At 41.9% G+C, this 20,738-nt stretch overlaps 1 protein-coding gene across 3 annotated transcripts in view; it reads right to left on the bottom strand.

Annotated features, from left to right (window-relative positions):
• ZNF407 (zinc finger protein 407) overlaps window positions 1-19,529 on the bottom strand; it is a 381,799-nt gene extending 362,270 nt beyond the window's left edge. For all 3 annotated transcript variants that reach the window (XM_084780282.1, XM_084780283.1, XM_084780284.1), the window contains exons 1-3: window positions 19,424-19,529; window positions 13,912-18,568; window positions 7,647-7,761 (exon numbers count right to left, since the gene is read on the bottom strand). In XM_084780282.1, the coding sequence (XP_084636408.1) occupies window positions 7,647-7,761; window positions 13,912-18,508 (4,712 nt within the window). In that variant the 5' untranslated portion in view covers window positions 18,509-18,568; window positions 19,424-19,529. The remainder of the gene's footprint in view (window positions 1-7,646; window positions 7,762-13,911; window positions 18,569-19,423) is intronic.
• Window positions 19,530-20,738: the final 1,209 nt, after the last annotated feature.

Here is a 20,738-nt window from a genome sequence, read left to right as displayed (position 1 = left end):
CACACTCCTTTCTCTCCTCCTCCTTTTGCTACCCAGAAACTGGTAAGTCATCCAAGTTTTTAAGAGGGGAAAGGAGGGAAAGGGGGGCGGAGGGGGGAAGCAGCGAGGGAGGGGGAGGGCCAGCATTCAACATGTTAAGGATGGGACATCTCTGAGAAATCCCCGTCCCTACCACTCATGTTCTTCAGTTACCTATATTGAAAATATGCACATTTGTCTTATCAATACCCCACCCCTCAACTAACTTTAAGACTCAACCTCGGCAGAGCCAGGTGGACAGGGAGTCGTTCTTACAGTCCTCAACAGTACAGGGTCCCATTGCGCCTGTTTGCTCACATCTCTGTCCTCTGGGGAGCTTGTGACCACAATGCCAGCACACAACACTGTCACCATGCCTGCACAAAGAGACTCACGGGGCGGAACTGACCGAGAGAAGAATGGAGACCCGCGTGATAGGAAAGCTCGCCTTCCTTCTGTCTACAGCTTCAATGCCTGTGCTCATGCAGCTCCTGGACAAGTGAGGAAAAGCTTTCAGAGTAAAGACTAGGAAACAGGTAACAGACTGACAAGGAGAAGTGACTTAAGAAAATGCAACCACAGAACAAGTGATGAAAACTGACTGTGACTGCTTCCTAATGCGATAGTGATGTCTGGAGCAGCTAAAAGGCCTCCACCCTCAGTGTGATTCTGTATCTCAGGAGCCATTTTAAAAGAAAAACAGAGAGCTGGGCGTGGTGGCGCACACCTGTAATCCCAGCACTCAGGAGGCAGAGGCAGGCAGATCACTGTGAGTTTAAGGCCAGCCTGGTCTACAAAGTGAGTCCAGGACAGCCAAGACTACACAGAGAAACTCTGTCTTGAAAAAAAAAAAAGAAAAAAGAAAAAGAAAGAAAAACATAATTAAGACACTGTGGTGTGACTACTTCACTGGGAAAAACAGACGCTGATATTTTAACTCTAACGTGTAAAAATTTTTATTTTATCTCTTTTTTGTTATGCAAGTTAAAAACACTTAATGGCCTTGGAATCAATTGATGATCGCACCTATCATGGAAAAGAACAACAGAATATGACCATGCAAAAGGGAAAGAGCGCGTATTGGTGGCATTAAGCTCACCTGGAGTGGCTTTTTCCCCATCCTACAATGTCCTAGGCCTTGCCCCCAACTCTCTCCTGAAGTGCCAAAGCATTTCACTGGAAAATGGGTAGACTTCTGAGGATAATGTTTGTTATTTGAATATTGTAACTGAAATATTGCTTAGGTTTTCAAACCATAAAGCAAGTTAAACATAAAAAAAAATGTTGAAAATATTGATTTAAAAGGTATTTCAAGGATTTTATCGCCAGAATGGTAAATGATTAATTTTGTATTAAGTGACAGAAAAAAAGAGAGTAATTGTTGCATGGCATTTTTAATTTTCAAAATAGAGGCAAAAGCATAGTCAAACTAAAAGCAATAAAACACTATGTAAAAAATACAAAAAGCACATCTTTCATGATGATCGTCTTCTGCCCATTTAAATCTCTTTTACAAAAGTGAGAAGTATTATACTTCACACTGCTACAGACAAAATGCACGGCACAGCACAAGACTGACTTTTCTATCTATATTCCTTTTAACCAGAGCAACCAGCTGAAGCAAATACTTATTTTATTCAGATACATCTGTAGATATGATGGGTGTAATTAATTGTTCAGCTCAAAATGCAATTCCATGGTACTTCTAATGATTTAGGTATATACAGCTTTAGTTATCAGAGCAGACTAAAAATAGTGATTTTAATTTATTCCTGCTGCCTACAATTACTCACAACCATGTATTTTTAAATATTTCCAGCCTATAAAAATTACTAATTTTTGCCACTTGTGTTTATCTGCATTTAGACTTTGATTTGGATAAATTAAGCTCTCAAGTGTTCCTTGCTTTATGAAACTCTGCATGTTGTACACTTCAACACAAATAAATGACTTGTACCATTAGAGGTTTAAATAATGTAATGTATTTCATGCTCAGCCTGGAGCTGGATTCCAATGAAGTTGCTAATGCACGTAATGATTAAGTGTAACTCAAATACTAACTGTGTTGTTGAAAACATGACAGGCAATAATTTGGTCTATTATATTCTGCCATTTAATTGCCTAGTACAGACATTCTCTGACACGTTATGAAGCAATGATTTACAATTATTCAAGCTGCAAAGGTCAGAAAGTGACATTATAATCATCTACACAGAGATCCCTCTAATGCACAAAAACTAGGTAATCACACACACACACACACACACACAGAGAGAGAGAGAGAGAGAGAGAGAGAGAGATATTAATAGTAACTTTCTATTTAAGGTTTCCCAAATAAACTAGTAATAAACATTTCCTAAGCATACTAATGTACATTTTAAATTTTTCTGGAATAGTCTCATAAAGTCAAAGTGAAATATTTGGAAATTTTTCTTATTCTTTCCTGATTAGGTAAATCCTATTCAACTATTTACCTAACTCCATACATAGAGAAGAGTTTGATAACACACACACACACACACACACAGAGAGAGAGAGAGAGAGAGAGAGAGAGAGAGAGAGAGAGAGAGAGAGAGAGAGAGAGACAGACAGACAGACAGACAGACAGACAGACAGACAGACAGACAGACAACACATGAAAATCTACTAATAAATAACATGGTTCTGAATTCATATATAGTGAATGGGTTTATGCTTCTTAAAAATGACAGAAAACTTAAGAATCATTTCTTGGATTTATGAAAATCACAGGTCTAATGTACGTTTTCTATAAATCTTTTAATATAATTAGTACTGAAATATAACACTCATACCCCATCACCAATTTTAGGCACCTTCTTTTCCCTGTTGCATAGACTTGGTCAACCACATGTGAGCACAATAAACTATCAACAGTAGAAGACGAACAGCTGGGGGGTTGGGGAGTTATGGAATGACACGACACAGGCCAAACAGTAACATCATTTACAGTAACACTTATACACAGGAATTATAAGACAAAAAACGAGGCAGGGTTTGAACCAGATATGAAAGTCATACTACATAAGCAGTCTTTTATCAGGATGTACATTTTAACAAAAAGGGAAAATAAACATGGCTAGTAGATGCAGATGTTATACTATTACATGCTACAGAAAACAACCTAGATAAAAACAATTAGTAAAAATCAGTAATGGGGGGAAATACAAACAACAGAGACCAGGAAATAATGAAGAGAGAGGGATAATTATGAGGAAGAGCAACCGTAAGCCAGGAGAGCCGGCTGCAGACTCTTGGTGTGTCACTGGCTCACTTGTAACAAGCAGGGATGGCAAACATGAACTAATGAATAAAAGCCATCCGACCAGCAAGTGAGGCTAATGTAAAATACAGCATCACCACTAAGCAGTGAACGAATATTAGCACTTAAGACTTCAATGTACACTGGCTTCTGAATTTTGTATGTGGTTGGAGGTGCTAAAGATTGATTTTGACCTTGCACATGCTACACAAGAGCTCTACCACTGAACTACATCCCCAAATCCCACACTCTGAATTGTTTTTAATACTAACAAAATGTGTAAAATGACTTTTGGTGGTTCAGATTTTTTTCACATTCTTGACAAATAAAATGATTAGAGACAGACAGAGGATCATGAATTTCTTAAAAAGATGTGTCTGGCCTATTTTTAAACCAAACAGTAGTTAAGTAAAACTATTGTCTTTTGCCCACAGCAATTGCAATGTTCGTTTTTGCCCCCAACTAAGCACTATCACACCTGCAGCAGACATTCATTCAACTATACGTCAAGAGCATAGATACAAATATCACTGCACTCTATATAATTATTCTGCTAACCACACTTACATATAAGAAAAATACAATAGAGATCTTCTAGAACTAGCGATATGGTTCAGGGGTTAAAGAGCACTGGCTACTCTTCCCAACATCCATATGGAAGTTCATGACCGTCTACATCTCCAGTTCTAGGGTATCCAAAACCCTCTTCTGGTCCCCACAAGCAACAGGCACATGGCATCCACATACAGATATGTGGGTATACATACATACACATGAAATAGAAAATAATTGCTAATGGGGGGAGGGACCTGAAGAGGCGTCTCAGGTGTTAAGAACGCATGCTGCTCTTACAGAGGACCTGGATTCAATAGTCCAGGGGACCTGAAGCCATCTTCGAACCTCTCCGGCATCAGGGAGTGAGAATGCATATGTCGCAAAGACATACATGTAGGCAAAGCACTCATAGGCATAAAATAAGATAAACATTTTTTTAAATAATAATTTTAAAGCAACTAAACAAGTCAACAAACAAAACTCTGTTCTCCTGGAACTAAGACAAACAACTTTACTCTATTTGCTCCTAAAAACATGAAATGCACAGCAACGTGTTGTTGGTGTAAGGAGTCCTGCCCGTGCAGAGCATCCATCCCAAGTCAGAGCCAGACCGTGGGCCCTAGGCTTCGAACCCACTCAGCTTCCCCTGTCAAGGTGACTTAAACCTCCTATACTGCGGCAACCATCTTCTAGAGGGGATACGGTGGAGACCACCTTCAAGTTGCGGATCGTAAAGATTCAACCAAAAAGATAAAATCAACATAAGTCCAGATGCAACAATTTTAAAGGGATTTTTTATATGGGAATTGGCACTTCAGAATTCTAAAACTATGTCTTAGGGGAAACTCTAAGACACATAGTCCACGTGCACCCACAGTCTTCCTACATGAAGACAAGAACAGCAGCCAAACAGTTAGAAGCAAACTGCTTTATTAATATTGAGCTTATTCAATAGATTATATGTTTCTTAAATTTCATCATAAGAAAACTGCAAAAAGAAGTTTTATAAGCTACTCAAAAACTGTTCTTAACTCAATGTTTAATGCATTATTTAACCAGAACTATTTGAGAAATAATTACTTAGAACTACATAAGGAAGAGGTCATTAGTAAAATTTCAAAGGACTGATACTAAGATATAAACTACTGGAGAAAAGAAAACATAGTATGGAACCTTCTGTTTGTGACAAAATTATAGAATTAATGTTCCGGAAAGATCACTTCACCTTTTAAAGCATGATTTCGTAAAAGGTAAAATTTATAGCAATTAAAGCTAATGAAGAAATGCAGCATAGCCTGCTTGTGTTCGGGAACTAATGGGTCCACTGAGCATTTGTGGGATTATTTAGCCATCAGTGATAATGAAGTGACACTGTCAGCAATGGTGATGTGCAGTCAGTGCTCTCCAGTGTCAGGAAAGACCCAGCCCCTGCTTTGTGTTTCCTTCTCCTGTTTAACTTCATGTTACTCTCCCACTTGACCCAGGAAACACACGACAACCCAAGATGCCCCTTCTTGAATAGGAAACTGCCCAGCTCCTTACTGCTGTAGTCAACCCTACTGAGCAACCCGCCCCTGCTCACTGCGCTGCTGCTAAGCTCCTAGCTCTGGCTGTAAGGCCATCACCCTACAGTCACTGTGTGCGACCTCACCCTACAGTCACTGTGTGCGACCTCACCCTACAGTCACTGTGTAGGACCTCACCCTACAGTCACTGTGTAGGACCTCACCCTACAGTCACTGTGTAGGACCTCACCCTACAGTCACTGTGTGGGACCTCACCCTACAGTCACTGTGTGGGACCTCACCCTACAGTCACTGTGTAGGACCTCACCCTACAGTCACTGTGTGAGACCTCACCCTACAGTCACTGTGTGGGACTGTGTGCGACCTCACCCTACAGTCACTGTGTAGGACCTCACCCTACAGTCACTGTGTGCGACCTCACCCTACAGTCACTGTGTGGGACCTCACCCTACAGTCACTGTGTGGGACCTCACCCTACAGTCACTGTGTACATACGACCTTACTCTACAGTCACTGTGCGCGACCTATACTTTGAATTTATTTTTAAAAAGAAAGAGAAATATTAATTGCACAAGAGGTGAAGTTTAAAGGCTACCCTAATTCTAAAATTTAAATACTGAAATCTAGAATGTTTTACTCACATACCCTACACACACACACACACACACACACACACACACACACACACACACAGTAATTCTCTGTTGCAAACATAAGATTTAATACATTCATATTTACTTATATTCTCTATTTTGGTGATCAAACTACTAGTGTAACATTTGTACAGTAAGCAATCAGCTAAGTAAAGGTTCAAATTATTCATTTAAGGCCAATTAATCATGAACTGTTTCTGATACTATGTATGTAAAATATGAATCTCTAAAGCTTTTTTCTCTTTCCAAAATCCTAGTACTCTAAAATTAAAAATTAGATTTCAACTAACCTAGTATTCAAAAAAAAAAAAGAAATTATTTCTTTTCTCACAAATGGGAAAGAAACTGCTTCCTAACAGAACACGTTCACTGGAGTTACGCTCATCTCCTGTAACTCAGAATAAAAACAGTAAATGAGGTATCCTTTACAATCACAAGACCTATAGAAATTTAAATGGACCATTTGGGACTTGACCCCGCAGCTAAACCCAGCAGTGACAAACTCATTCCCCAACTGATCAAGAGTGGCTGTGGGGCAAAGGTTCATCTTCATTTACTTTAGCTGCAAGTCACTGAACCGTCAATTTGGCCAATGAATAAATGACAGATCATGGTTGATGAAACTGCTTGCAAAGTTATCTGTAAAACTATCTTAAGGGTCAAAAACTGAAGAGGTATGCTGGGAAAACGTATTGTCCAGTAAAAAGCAGAACTGCTCCTGACTTGAAGGGTGTTTACTTGTGAGTCTGAGCCTTTTACACAAGCATAATATGTGCACAGTGTATAATTTAACTGAACCTATGAATTGCAGATTTCTTATATTTTACATAAAGTATTTTATATAATGTACTTATTAGTTAATTTCTCTAGCACAATAATATTATAATATATTTTAATAAGAAGCAGAATATTAAAACCCACTTGCATGTGCTGTGATGCACCATATATGCCACAGCATTAGAACGTTTAAACATTTCTGTTAAATTAATTAGGTTTACGTTAAGCTACCTCAGTGCTTTCTATTAAATGTAACATATCTGAATGACAATTAAACATTGTGAATGACTCTACAAAGAACCATGAACTAAAAACGGGAAACTAGTTTTAAAAATCACACGACACAAAAATACATTGTACACTGTTTTTACCACACCATTCCTCAAATGATCAGTAACCATGCATCTGAGATTAAATCTTTTGTTTTCCTTTATAGAATATGTCCGATGGATCCAAGGAGCCATTAATGTGGTTAAAATTGAGGCACTATAGCAGAAGAAAAAACCATACCTACGCACTCCTAAAGCTATAGTATCTAGGGGGGGTTTTGTCTTTAAATGGAATTTATAGTTCTCTCTGGCAATGTGAATGAACATCCTATAATTTAGTCAATTTACAGATTACAGGTTCAAATTGACCTTGTAGCCCATAAAATTGCTCATCTTCAGCACAGGATTAGAAGTGGAAGAAGAGTGTCATAACTGTATTTAAGGAATTTACCATAACAAAGAAAAGGAGGGTACGCACGCATAATTTTCGCCACTCTTACTCATATCAGTTTTGAATTCTGGAACAATAGATACCCACACGCGGCAGAGATGGCCCCCAGTTACTCACCCACAGACGTGACACTTGTACTCCCGCATCCCAAGGTGCCTTTTCACATGGTTTCTGGCATCTCCAAGCTGAGCTGTTGCAAAATGGCATATCTTGCACTTGAAAGGCTTTGATCCTGAGTAAAGGAATATAGAATAAGATTTGGACTTGAATAACACACTACCGATAGATTTTAAATAAGGAGGACAAGCTACATCTTAAGTATTCCTTCAATCTAAACTAAGAACTTCGGTCCCCAAATGGAATGCATGTGTTCATTGATAACTTTCTTGATCCCATAATTACCTCACCTAGAAGGTTTTAATGTTTTAGTGAGCCTCCCCAATTCTCAAAAACACCTCTAAGATTTAAAGTCAAACACTGAGTGTCACTAAGCAGCTTAAATGAGATAAATAATGTTAAACATTTTTCATATAACCGACAAAAATATTTCTTGATGTATTCTATTTTAAAATGAAACACTTTAAAAATACAAACACAAGCAAGGTCACTGGTACCTACAAAGCGTGTTATTGAGTATGTTTTCAGTGCCCATCCACTTTCAACACATTTCTCCAGTTTTGCATTTATTTGCTCAGAAACAGTAGTACAGATGTTCTGCATTGACCCCAAGCGAGTCGCCACATTCCTACTTCACTAACATGTTCACAAACATACGACGACACGGCACAGAACTGCTCCGCTTCTGTCAGTTCACAGTCCACGGGGAATCAGCAAACCAGTGTCAGCATCTTGGTTACTAAGCTCACTAAATATCTCAACACAAGAGACTCAGTAACAACAAGTGTTCATTACTAGTTATAAGGAGTGAGATTAAACTATAGTCCAAAACAAGAAATTAAACCCTTTCAAAGCTGAGAGCACTGCGAGCCATGGGAAAGACACTGTTGATTAATCAGTCCTATTAATGAGAAGTCATGATCTCTTAAAGAAGAAGATATGTACATACTGCCTTCCAACTTCGTAACAACTACTACTACATCTTGAACTAAATCAAAATAATAAAGACCACAGCTTAAAATCGGCACAATGTTTCCAAACCTTCTGCGTCATGGTTAGTGTCTATTCTGTTAAATAACTCTTCCTACTCTGGATAGAGTATGAAATACGTAAATTTCAAACACTATAGAGTACAAATAAAAAGTTTCAATCTTGGGCTGGAGAGATGGCTCAGTGGTTAAGAGCACTGACTGCTCTTCCGAAGGACCCGGGTTCAATTTCCAGCACCCACAGACAGCTCCAACTGTCTGTAATTCCAGTTTGAAAGGATCTAACACCCCCACACCAATGCACATAAAATAAATTTTTTTAAAAATTCCAATCTTTGATCAATGAACCTTTGTAGAGTCTTTAAAAAAAAAAAGTCAATGAAAACAATCCTTGAAACTGAAGCACTCAAGGAAAAAAAAGTCTCTTAAATTAGTTCTCAAGCCAGGCATGGTGGCGCACACCTTTAATCCCAGCATTTGGGAGGCAAAGGCAGGTGGATCAACCTGAGTTCGAGGCCAGCCTGGTCTACAGAGGGAGTCCAGGACAGCCAAGGCTACAAAGAGAAACCCTGTCTCAAAAAACCAAAAAAAAAAATTAGTTCTCAAAATAAAATGTTAAACAAAAAAAGAAAGAAAGAAAAGGTGAAGCATTTCATTTTAACCTTCCACCAGAAATTTTTTTTAAAAAGTCCATAGTCCTGCAGGACAGACAAGGCTGAGTGTCCAGTGACAAGGAAGCAGGTCACAGTACTTCAATGGCTATGGTTAGAGGGAGGTGTAGATACACCCAACACCTGAAGGGCTCTACAGTGAGGCTGACATGTTCACATATCAAAAGCAGGCTGGGATTCCAGCTTACAACAATAACTTTCCATCAACCACTCTGGAAACTACAGCTTATTTAAATGATCTAGATAAAACTAGGCCTATCATGACTTGGAAGCATTATATGAGAGATAAAATCCCACAGCAGAATTTTGAAGCAATAAGAATCACTCTGCTTGTGCTTTAGGTTGCAGTACTTTTTCAAGGACAATTTGAAAATTATTAATAAACAATAGTATCAAGACCTCAAACAAAAAGGATAAATAAAACTCCCCCAACATTTATCTGCAAGATGACTTGGAGAAACAAATATAAACACCTGGTGGCTCTGAGAGAACCCAAATTCTGACTACCCCCCCACCCCCGCAGGTGTCACTAAACCCACAGCAGGTAAAGCAGAGACGTGTATCTTTAGGGGTGTGCACAGTTCTGAAGAAACCCTTCCTGAAGTGTCAAGGCCCACTGGCAATCGTGCGAATCCCACACACATCAGGAACCTGTAGGCTGTTCACGTTCATCTAGAGAGGCAGGGAGGCCTTGCCTAATAGCTAACACTCAGGAGCATTCGAGGACCAGCTGAAGTAAGGAAGACCTCTCTGTGAGAAAGGAAGCCTTTCCTTTGAATCTTGTTCTTACACTCGCTATACTGAACAATACACAATATGAAATGGACCCAGGTATGTGTTTATAACACAAAACCTATAAAATCATGTATTTCTAAACTTACCTTTCTCTCAGGTATACTTTAGTATTAAAAACGTCCAGAATTGTCTTAAATGATTCTATTCCTTGAAGCAGCATTACCTCAGAAGAATGGGGTCTATAAGATTTTATGAAGGGGGAAAAACACTAAAGTGGCCCTAACTTTCTGGTGTCGGAATATTCACTAAACAACTCCCATGGAAAACACGTGTGCACTGAGACCTAAGGCCGCACACCTCCGCTGCATCCGCACTACTGTAACACACAGATGTGGGATGGTGACACGTGTGCACTGAGACCTAAGGCCGCACACCTCCGCTGCATCCGCACTACTGTAACACACAGATGTGGGATGGTGACACGTGTGCACTGAGACCTAAGGCCGCACACCTCCGCTGCATCCGCACTGCTAAGTACACACACATGTGGATGGCGACTCAGAAGGCAGAGCCTCAGATCTACACACGGAGAAAGCAGGCAGGCGTGTGCATGCCATGCAGTGTCTGCTGACGCCACCTGTTCTTCCTAGGTCCCTGAGCACTCATCCACGCGCCCATTCACTCACTCATTACTCTGACCGCTCAGAGCAAGCAGGGAGGGAAGCCAGTCCCTTCCCACTGTGCGCAGTCTACAAATTAACTGTCTTGGTGAGCACTACAGTCTCCAAACCATTGCAGATGGAGTTGCAGACGCCCTGCACTAACTTAAAGAGTTTTCAGTGAAGTTGCACACACCATATACACCCACATGCGAACCTTTTACAAAGGTCATAAGCGACCAAAGTACTCTGAACAGACAGACTGGCTCCCTGATATCTTGAGGCTTAGGTGAAGTTTCGAAAGGCAGGTGTGCTAGTGCACACCTGTAATTCCAGCACTCAGGGAAGCCGAGGCAGGCAGATCTCTGTGCGTCCAAGGCCAACCTGGTCTACAAAGTGAATCCAGGGTAGCCAGGGCTACACAGAGAAACCCTGTCCAGGGGAGGAAAAAAGTCTATTTTCCATGTCCTGTGGCCTAAAAGCTTTAGCAGAATCGAGCCCAGGAGATGACCCACTGCTCCCTGTGAGAGAGGGAAGGCAGTCAAGCTGAGTGCCGCACACCACAAAGGTACAGGAGGGAGGCGCTCACTCCTACAATTCTTAATAGTGCAGCTTGTATCATGCTAAGCTAATTACAACAGGTTACATAAAGCATACAGCAAACCCCATGTATGGGGGCAGGCTGGAAGAGTACGCCCTTTTCCAGCTGAGCAGCAGTAATGGCCCTGCATTACTCTTTCATAGAAAAGAACAAAGTGCCAGAAAGTCACCCATTTTAAGATAGTCTGAGAAAAAAACAAAAACAAAAACAAACAAAAAAACATAACTTTAAAACTGAGAGCCAACCTCCACAAAAAAAGTGACTTGCAAAACTGACGTGCTGGGCTGGAATGCCTCACTCAGGAAGGACGTGTGCTCTGCAGTGCTTCAGAGCATGTATAAATGTACTTGCTGGTAAGACCAATGGAAGATATTTTTTAAAAAGTATGCTAACTTTTACTAAATGTTACAATCAATGATGTAACTTCTATAAGTAGGGCCCCTCTGTCACATATTGATAGTTACCTCACTTCCACATCCACATTAACTTGACTTTAAACGCAATTAATACATACAGTCAAGGAAGACTAATGGACTACACTCTGCACTTAACCTGGTGGACATTTTCAAATGGCACGAGTGACCAGTGCAAACCTATTTTGCATTGTAAACGACTAAATAAATCTTAATGGATTAAGAATGATCAGCTATCAACACACAAGGGAAATTAAGTGCTGAAATGCCTACATTGATTATTTTAAATTATTAGCCTTACTCTGTTCTTGAATTTGTATGCTTTTAGTGAGCTTTAACACATTTACAAGACTTATTGACTATAATTACAAGAGAATTCAAGTAATGGACACATCAATTATAAGCAACATGTCTTGACCAGACAGTTGCATAAAGAATTCTAAGAAGAGCTCCATTAGCATCTTCCTCTTGCTTTATTCAGCTTTATCTGACTTAAGAGGGTATGTTAAGAAAACACATACTTTCTATGCATAAGAACGGCCTGGTGCCTAAGGTCATGTCATGTGTGAGTGAGAAGCACCAACATGCTGTGTAACCGTGCAAACAAGCAAGCATGCAAGTGTGGTCCAGAACTGGCTCTCCAGCAAGCGGCTGGTGGAGAGCAGGCCACACAATGTTTATGTTTACCTGAACTAATCCTGTGTGAGCTTTTCTGTTATTTTCTTCAAAGAAACATGTTGTTCTACCTTTAATCACCCTTAGTATCTTTCTCCATGAAACCATGCACTAAGGTTCAAAAACTGCAGGGATTTAAAGTATAGATTTAATAATGTGCCATTATTTAAAAGTACAGTAAAATAAACCTTACAGTTTTAATGAAAATATGTTCATTGAAATGTGAATTTATTATTCAAATCCACTCATAAATTCAACCATGTAGACAGAACTTGTCTAAGCAGAGCACAATGATTTAGAAAAGCTGTCTATTTAAAATAAAGAATGTATGGCAGGTTTACAGAAACACTGCAGTGAATTTTTACATAAATTTAGAACATTAGCTTATGCATTTTTCACCAAATATATTTTTTAAAACTTCTCTCCTAACTAAACATTAACATGGAATGTTCAACGTGTCAGAATACAGATCCTAAATCAGGTGCCACCTCAGTGAAAACTGAATTCCAACACATACTAAGGAAACCCTGATTACAAATTCTCACGCGTGGATGTAAAATCTTACTGCTGAGTCACACTTGTGGATATAAACTACCTATCAATAAGTATTCCTAAATTACTAATATCTTAAGAATTGCATAAGGGGCTGGCAAGATGCTTCAGCAAACAAAAACACTGATTTCCCTTCCACAGTACCCAGGTTAGAATCCCAGAGAATCCAGCGCCCTCTTCTGGCTCCCATGGGCCCTGCATGCATGTGGCACACAAACATATATGCAGGCAAAATACATAAAAAAATAAAGGTTAAAATTTTGAGGGTGTGGGGCTCACATATTTAATCCCAACACTTGGGAGGCAGAAGCAGCAGCTCTCTGTGAGGTGGAGAACAGCCTGGGCCACACAGTGAGTTTCAGGACAGACAGCACTACATAGTGAAACCCTGACCGAAAACAACAGAATTTTATGAAAGGCTAAAAGCTACTTAATATGCTCTCTAAAACTACAAAGTGTCATCTTAATACATACTTTGGAAAACCAAATAATTAAGACAAAACTAATGAAAAGCACTAAAAGACAGGAATTTTGCAAAGATATGAGATGGCGCTTTTTGGAAAAAAAATGTATGTGTCCACTAATCCGCTTTTAGAATCTATATGGCTGAATTGCCCCTGGAACCGTCACTTCCCAGACACACGCAGAACATCACACAAACAAGAAATATAAATCAGCTAGGTGCGGTGGCACAGACCTGTAATCCCAGAACTCGGGAGGCAGAGGCAGGCAGATCTCTGTGAGTTCAAGCCCAACCTGGTCTAAAGAAAGTGCAGGAAAGCCAAGGCTACACAGAGAAACCCTGGCTTGAAAAAACAAACACAAGAAGGATGAGGAGGAGGAGGAGGAAGGAGAAGGAGAAAGGAAATATGAATCAGGTGGAAGCCCACAAGCAAATGACCCAAAGTCCAAACTTCACCATTGTTTTGCACCTCACAGGAAACAGGATCTTGCTGCAGACGCTACGTACCTGTGTGTGTCCGAATGTGAGCCAGGAAGGCCATGGAGTTGCTGCTCCGACACATCTTCCCACAGAACTTGCACACATTGCCCTGGTTCTCTTCTCTCTCCCGGTTGATTTGCTCGGTGTCTTCCACTATGTACTTATTCACCTCCCGCAGCAATTCCTCGTGCTGCCCTTTAATATGCAGAAATAAGTTCTGTTCAGAATCAAAGGGCTCCGTACACTTGACACATTTGAAGGTGGCCCCTCCCTCTGGGAGCTCTTCTACACTGGCCTGCTCGTTTCTCATGTGGCCCGCACTAGCCAAGTGCTGGTGCAGGTTGCTCTCCGTGTAGAAGGACTTCCCGCACAGCAGACAGTGGAAGTGCTTCTCTTTTGTAGGGTGCTTCATGGCAATATGCACGTTCAGTCCGCTAAGCCCATCAGCAAGAAAACCACAATCGTCACAGCGGATCCGTGTGGACTCAGCGAAGGAGCTGCCTTCAACCTTCCTCTTCTTCAGACCTTGAGCACAGTCTTTTAGGGGCAGCTCGCTACCTCTCACCCCCGTTGCCATCAGACCCTCTTCTGACTGATCTACCAAGTCACCATCTTCTGTCTTTATTCTGATTATCGAAGAATCAAACCTGCCAAAACTGTACATCGTTTGCCCTTTATCATCAATACTTATTATAGTTTCATAAACATCATTACTGTCAACAGTGCCATCAGAGGCTGGGCCATCCTCTTCCAAAATGACTTCAGTTTCATGTTGCGAAGTCATCAGAATTTCCTTGTTCTCAAGAATAGAGTTTGCTTGCACACCTTTCAAATCTTCTGAACTCTGTTCACACTCAACTCTATTCTGGCCACCGCCGCCCAGGTCCAGCTGCTCTCTTGGAACTTTGATCACCACAGCGGAAGTGGATTCAGCTGAATGGGCCCCAGCTAGGTCTTCAGGGCAGAGGGACGGGTCAAGAACTTTAGCTCCACTATCATCTGCGCTGCCCCTCTCATCCTCACCGTGTGTGTTTGAATCACCAGCATCATTCAACATGTCCTGGTTGGCCTTTGCTGTCCCACAGTCTGCAGCAGAGCTTCCTGGACCTTCACTGTGAAGACAGCCTGGGGAGCTGTGATTCGATGGAGTGCTAAGGGGCACTATCCCCTTGGGTTTCATACTCCCGTCCTTAACAAGGGGTTGTTGCAAGCTTTCACAGAAGGAATGATCCTCACTAAGATTAGACTCCTCCTCAGTCACAATTTCTACTGCGTCAGGAGCACAGAGCACTTTAGACATATCTAAATTACAACTGGCATCTAGGAAAGAACGACTCGGAGCATTTCTGGATTTCAGAGTACCAGACGATTGGTCTGGACTGATCTGAAATTCCTCAGGATTTTGTGAGTGCTCCTCCTCAGGTAGAATGGTGCTCTTGGATATTTCTGAAGAACCTGCTTCCACAGTGGAAGAGTTGAGGTAAGACTGCCTTTTCATTTTATGCTTCTCTGTCGCAGCATGCCTAGTCATCTCCCGGCGAGTCACCGCGTAGTAATCACAGGCCATGCAATAGAACTCAAACTCTTTGGTATGCTTCCTTTTCACGTGCAGCTCTAGCGATGCCGCAGAGTGAGCACTGAACTCACAGTGCAGACATTTATTGTCACTTGAACCAGCAACGTCTCTCTGAGTGCACACATCATGCTGCTGTGGACGGTCCTCTGTCTCTAGAGGCGTCTGACTGCTGGCCTCTCCATCCACACAATGAAATGCATTCCCAGCATCAGTTTCAGCTGCATCTCCATCATCTGCCACTGGCTTCTCGAAAGTAGATGGATCTGATGTAGCTGACTTGTTCGCCTGCTCTTCAGAAACCGTCACTAGAGGGCTGTTCTTTTTACACGTGTCAAGATTACCCCCTTCTGGGCCCACAATTATATCTGCACTGTGTTTCCCATTGGCTTCCATTTCTACCCGTCCTTTATGTTTCTTGGTGGCACAATGGCGTTCCATATCTCCTTTAGTTACAGTATAATACTTACATACTTTGCACAAATAACTATACTGGTGACTGTGTTTACGCCTGATGTGCACGGTCAAATTAGTAATACTAGAGGCCAAAAGTCCACAGTGGGAACAAGTGCGTGCGGTGCTGCCTTTGGGCCTACCTCTCTTTGGAGCAGTGGCTAAGGCCAATTCATCATCTTTGGTGCTGACACCAGACTGAGGCAGTTCCTCGGGAGTTAACACACTCTGCTCAAGACAGGAATGTTCCTGTAGTCGCACACCAACATGGCCTTCAGGCCTTCCACTTCCAAAAACATTAGACTCGTCTTTTTTATCATTTGTACCTATACATACTCTTTCAATGCACTCTTCAAAACTTAAACCAATATTATGTTTCTTAGCATTTTCAAGGTGTTTGCTCCTTTTAATGTGCTTCTCCATTCCTTCTTTGCTCAACGAATAAAGATTACATGCTTTACAAAGAAAGTGGTAGTCTTGGCCATGCCGAAGTTTTATGTGTCTTGTAAGGACAGTGGAAGACCTTGTTTTATAAAAGCACTTCTTACACTGAAACTGAGGCTTACTTGAATGCCTTGCTTCCATTGCATGGCTTATCCTGGCCTCAGCAGGTTCTTCCTGAGCTGCTTTCCCTGGTCCTTCTCTAGAATCCTCCGTATCTTGTGACTCTACAGTACTTAGAGGTAAAACAGAGTCACTGCTCAGTGATGAAGCCGTCTTTGGTTGAACCACTAAACTACTGTGCATCTCCGTTGCTCTGTGCTCTTCCACGTCTTTCTCTGACAAGAACAAATCACAAGAGGTACAAAAGAAGCCCATGCCATGCTTTTCCTTCATGTGGCCTGGAAGACTCGTCTCTCTGGAGGCAGTAAAGGAGCAGCGCTGGCAGCTGCGGCCAGGAGGCGCCTGCTGCTGCTGACCCCTGTGCTCATGCTCCTCAAAGCCTCCCCTTGACGGACTAGAAAGGCTGCAAGGCTGACAAGAGAACTGAGGCTCTCTTGCATGGCACTTTTTAGCATGAATTTCCAAGTCTGCCTTGTTTGCGGCTATCTGAGCACACTCTGCACAGGTGTGCTGCACAGGCATCTGGGGCTCGGCTGGCGTTACTGGCAGGGCGCCTTGCTGGGTGGGGCCTGAGAGACAAGAAGCCGTCTTATCCTGCATCACTTCTGGGCTGTCTGAGGTAGTCACACCCAGACTTTGGACATCCTTGCCCATTTGTGTTTGCTCTGGCATTGGCTGTAAATCATTTGTTTTCACCTGTGTTCTGAAGTGTTTCATAAACGTCCTCTGAGTCTCATTGGTACCCCTTTTATTAATTCCTAGGAGATTAAACCTTTTCTTTGCCTGGCCCTTTAAAGTAAAAGCGCCACTTCGTCTGCGGAAGCTATTACCCAACATGAGAAGATTGCGTTCAGCTCTCGGCCTCAGGGCACTACTGATAGTGACATGCGCTGTCTGGAGGGTGGTTTTGGTGGATTCTGATTTATTTAAAAGACCCTCTGAGCTTACTAAGCCCCCTGGCTGTTTGTTCTGATTTTCAGGGTTTTGAGCTACACCAAAAGTGACATTTTCCTCAACTCCTTCTGCTTTCCCTGCTGAGATATTGCTAGGTGACACCATCTCCACAAGAAGCTCACCGCTGCGGCCCGCACTGTGTTGAGAAAGGGCTCCTCTGCGGCCCCTCCACGTGTTCCCAGGGCTCCGCGCTCCCTTTGAATCCTCATTCCCTGCTACTGGCTTAGAAGCTCTTGGTTTTGTTCTGACATTCTTTGTTCCCGTGACACAGGCTTTTTTAGGAAAGGGTTGTTTTGTTAGGATCTGCACGAATCCTCCTCGAGCAGCAAGGTTCTGACGACGAAGGTGGGTTTTGCCAAGACAATGTGCACTCAACAGGCTTTCTTCAGCACAATGAAAGCCACAGAGGGCACATGAGAAGACGTTCTGTGGCCCTGGAGTGTGTGTGGCATGCATGTGAGGAGATGCGCTACTTTCCGCTTTGTGGCTACAATGGCAGCAGGCACGCTCCTCCCCCTGTCCCACATGGCATTGCGTATGCTTTTCCAAAGCAGAGCAAGAAGAGAATAAATGGCCACATACTCTGCACTCGAGAACTGTATCTACATCTCCAAAGCTACAGGTAACACTCATTTCTTCCGGAGGAAAAGGAGCGTGTCTCTCCAGAACAAGGGAACCCATGTCCTGAGCAGGCTTTCTCGCTGCATCTGCTTTCAGAGGAGCGGAGAAGGTATTTGGAAGAGCTCTGCCTCCTCCTGAGAGGTTTGCTGGAAAGGCCTCCTTTCCCGCTTCAGCCAAATGGACACTAGCTTCCACAGTGCCCAGACCACAGGCAGCCTGCTCTCTCGGCTCCAGGGGCTCCACTGCCTCTGTTCTCAGTCGTTTGGAAGCAAGTTCACTTCTGTCTTCCTCCACAGCAACACTGTCTGAGTTGGACGACTCTGAAAAAGCTCTTTTGCTTGTAAAACTCTCAGAAGTGACAGACGCACAACTGGCGTCATAGGATAAGACGCTTCTCATGTCTCTTGCTTCCTTAATACTTTCATCCTCGTCATTTTCATGTTTATTCTCAGAATCCATTCTCAATAAAGTTCTGATGGTGTTTTTTCTATCAAAGTTGGATATAACCAGAACTTACACCTGTAAAATAAACAAACATGGTATTAAAGCTGTGCACATAAAGAAAATGCAGCCGGGCATGGTGGCGCACACCTTTAATCCCAGCACTCGGTAGGCAGAGGCAGGAGGATCTCTATAAATTCAAGACCAGCCTGGTCTATAAAACGAGTCCAAGACAGGCAAGATTACAGAGAAACCCTGCCTCGAAAAGCCAAAAGAAAGAAAGAAAGAAAGAAAGAAAGAAAGAAAGAAAGAAAAGAAAAAGAAAAAAAAAAAGAAAATGCAAATCTCTTAGTCTGGACCTGAGAGAGAAAAACATGATGAATTAACCTCCATACTTGCCGAAATAAGACAATAAGACACAAGTCTAAAGTTCTATAGGCAACCTTGCTGGCTGTGCTGGTTCATACCTGCACAATTCTGAATCAGGACAGGATCACTGCTTTATGATCAAGGCCTCAGTCTAGGTTACACAGTGACTACCAGGCCAACCCAGACTACAAAGTGACATTGAGAGAGGGGGAAGGGGGCGGGGGCAGAGAGAGACAGAGACAGAAAGAGAGACAGAGAGAGGGGGGAGGAGGAAAAAGAGGAAGAGGAAGAGGAGGAGAGGAAAAGAAAAGAAAAAAGAAAAAGAGCTGGGTGTGGTGGCGCACGTCTTTAATCCCAGCACATGGGAGGCAGAGGCAGGTGGATTGCTGTGAGTTTGAGGCCAGCCTGGTCTACAAAATGAGTCTGGGACAACCAAGGCTACACAGAGAAACCCTGTCTCAAATAACCAAAAAAGAAAAAAGAAAAAGAAGAAAGAAAGGAAGAAAATGAGAAAGAGAAAAGAAGCCAGCCAGCCATCATAGCCTGCAGGCCACTGCGACTCACGAAGCAGTGCTCAGCATCTTTGTTGGGTAGGACACTCTCCTGCAGGCCACTGCGACTCACGAAGCAGTACTCAGCATCTTTGTTGGGTAGGACACTCTCCATCAGCTCCAAATCTCCCCACGCTTCAGTTCTCTGATATATAATTTCAGTTGACTTGAATTCCCATTCTATAAAACAAACGAAAACAAAGCCAGTGCTGAGAGTCTGGAAGCTTCCCTTCCCTGTGTAGCCTCTCACCTGGAGCCACATGCAACTGTTTCGCCCTTTCCCTAAAGCAGAAGCCTGACCATGGCTACTCTCAGCAGTCACACCATGTTCTCTCTCACTACACACAGCCACGCAGGCTGAGTCTTTTGTCAGTGAAAAGGCCCTGCTCCTCACTCAGGGCCTATCAGCTTCTTTATCTCACAGCCAGTTTTCTGTTGTCTGAAGATTAATGGCAAAAGGAAATGCCAGGGCTACAAAACTAATGGAGTAAGTTTTGAAGAGGGAGGGAATTACTATGAATAAAATTCCTTAAAATCAATACTATTGATTTTATTTTTCATTATGACAGTTAATTAAATTAACACATATCATTTTCCACTTTTACACTATGATTGAAATTTTTAGCCAAATATGATTTTATTTGATGTTAATAAAAGTCATCAACATATTATGGTCTCAAAGGTAATGAGATAATTTTAACTATTTAGCTACTTTTTCCATAAATGACAAATAAAAATGAAACCCATTACTTAAAAGTAGAGAACAAAACAACAAAAAAAAATATGTAAGGCATAGAATCAAATAACTAAACAATAGAAGAAAAGTCAGACTTTTATCAAAATTTAAAACTTCCAAGGACACTATGTTCTAGAGGTCACCAATTAGAAAGTGTTAAAAAGAGACCGTGGGACAGGGCTCCACCTGTTTGGTTTGTTAATTACATATTTGATAAAGCATCTGCTACTAGACTACTCAAAGAACTCTTACAATAATTCCAAAATAAACAAGGAATCTGATTATAAATTTCTCTAAGGAAAATAAAAAAATATCCAACAGTACATGAAATGAAAAAAAACAATACATCATTAAGTCATTAGAGAAAGGTAATCAGGATCACAGGGGAGTCAGCTTCCCGGCTTCTAGACAAAAAGTCAGCTCAAAGCAATGCTCAGTCTAAGGAGCCAGGCACACAGGCAGGCAAGACACGGTGGCCAGATCAGCCACCTGAGTCAGCCGTCAAGGGCAGCCTGAGCAGTTGTCCTTCTGACCTCCAGAGGTCATGACACATTCGTACAGCACACAAGTGCCGTGGAAGTGGAGGGTTAGG

The sequence above is a fragment of the Acomys minous genome, assembly GCF_964271855.1.
Source record: "Acomys minous genome assembly, chromosome: 4".
Lineage (NCBI taxonomy): Eukaryota > Metazoa > Chordata > Mammalia > Rodentia > Muridae > Acomys > Acomys minous.
This window is presented reverse-complemented; position numbering and strand designations above follow the sequence as displayed.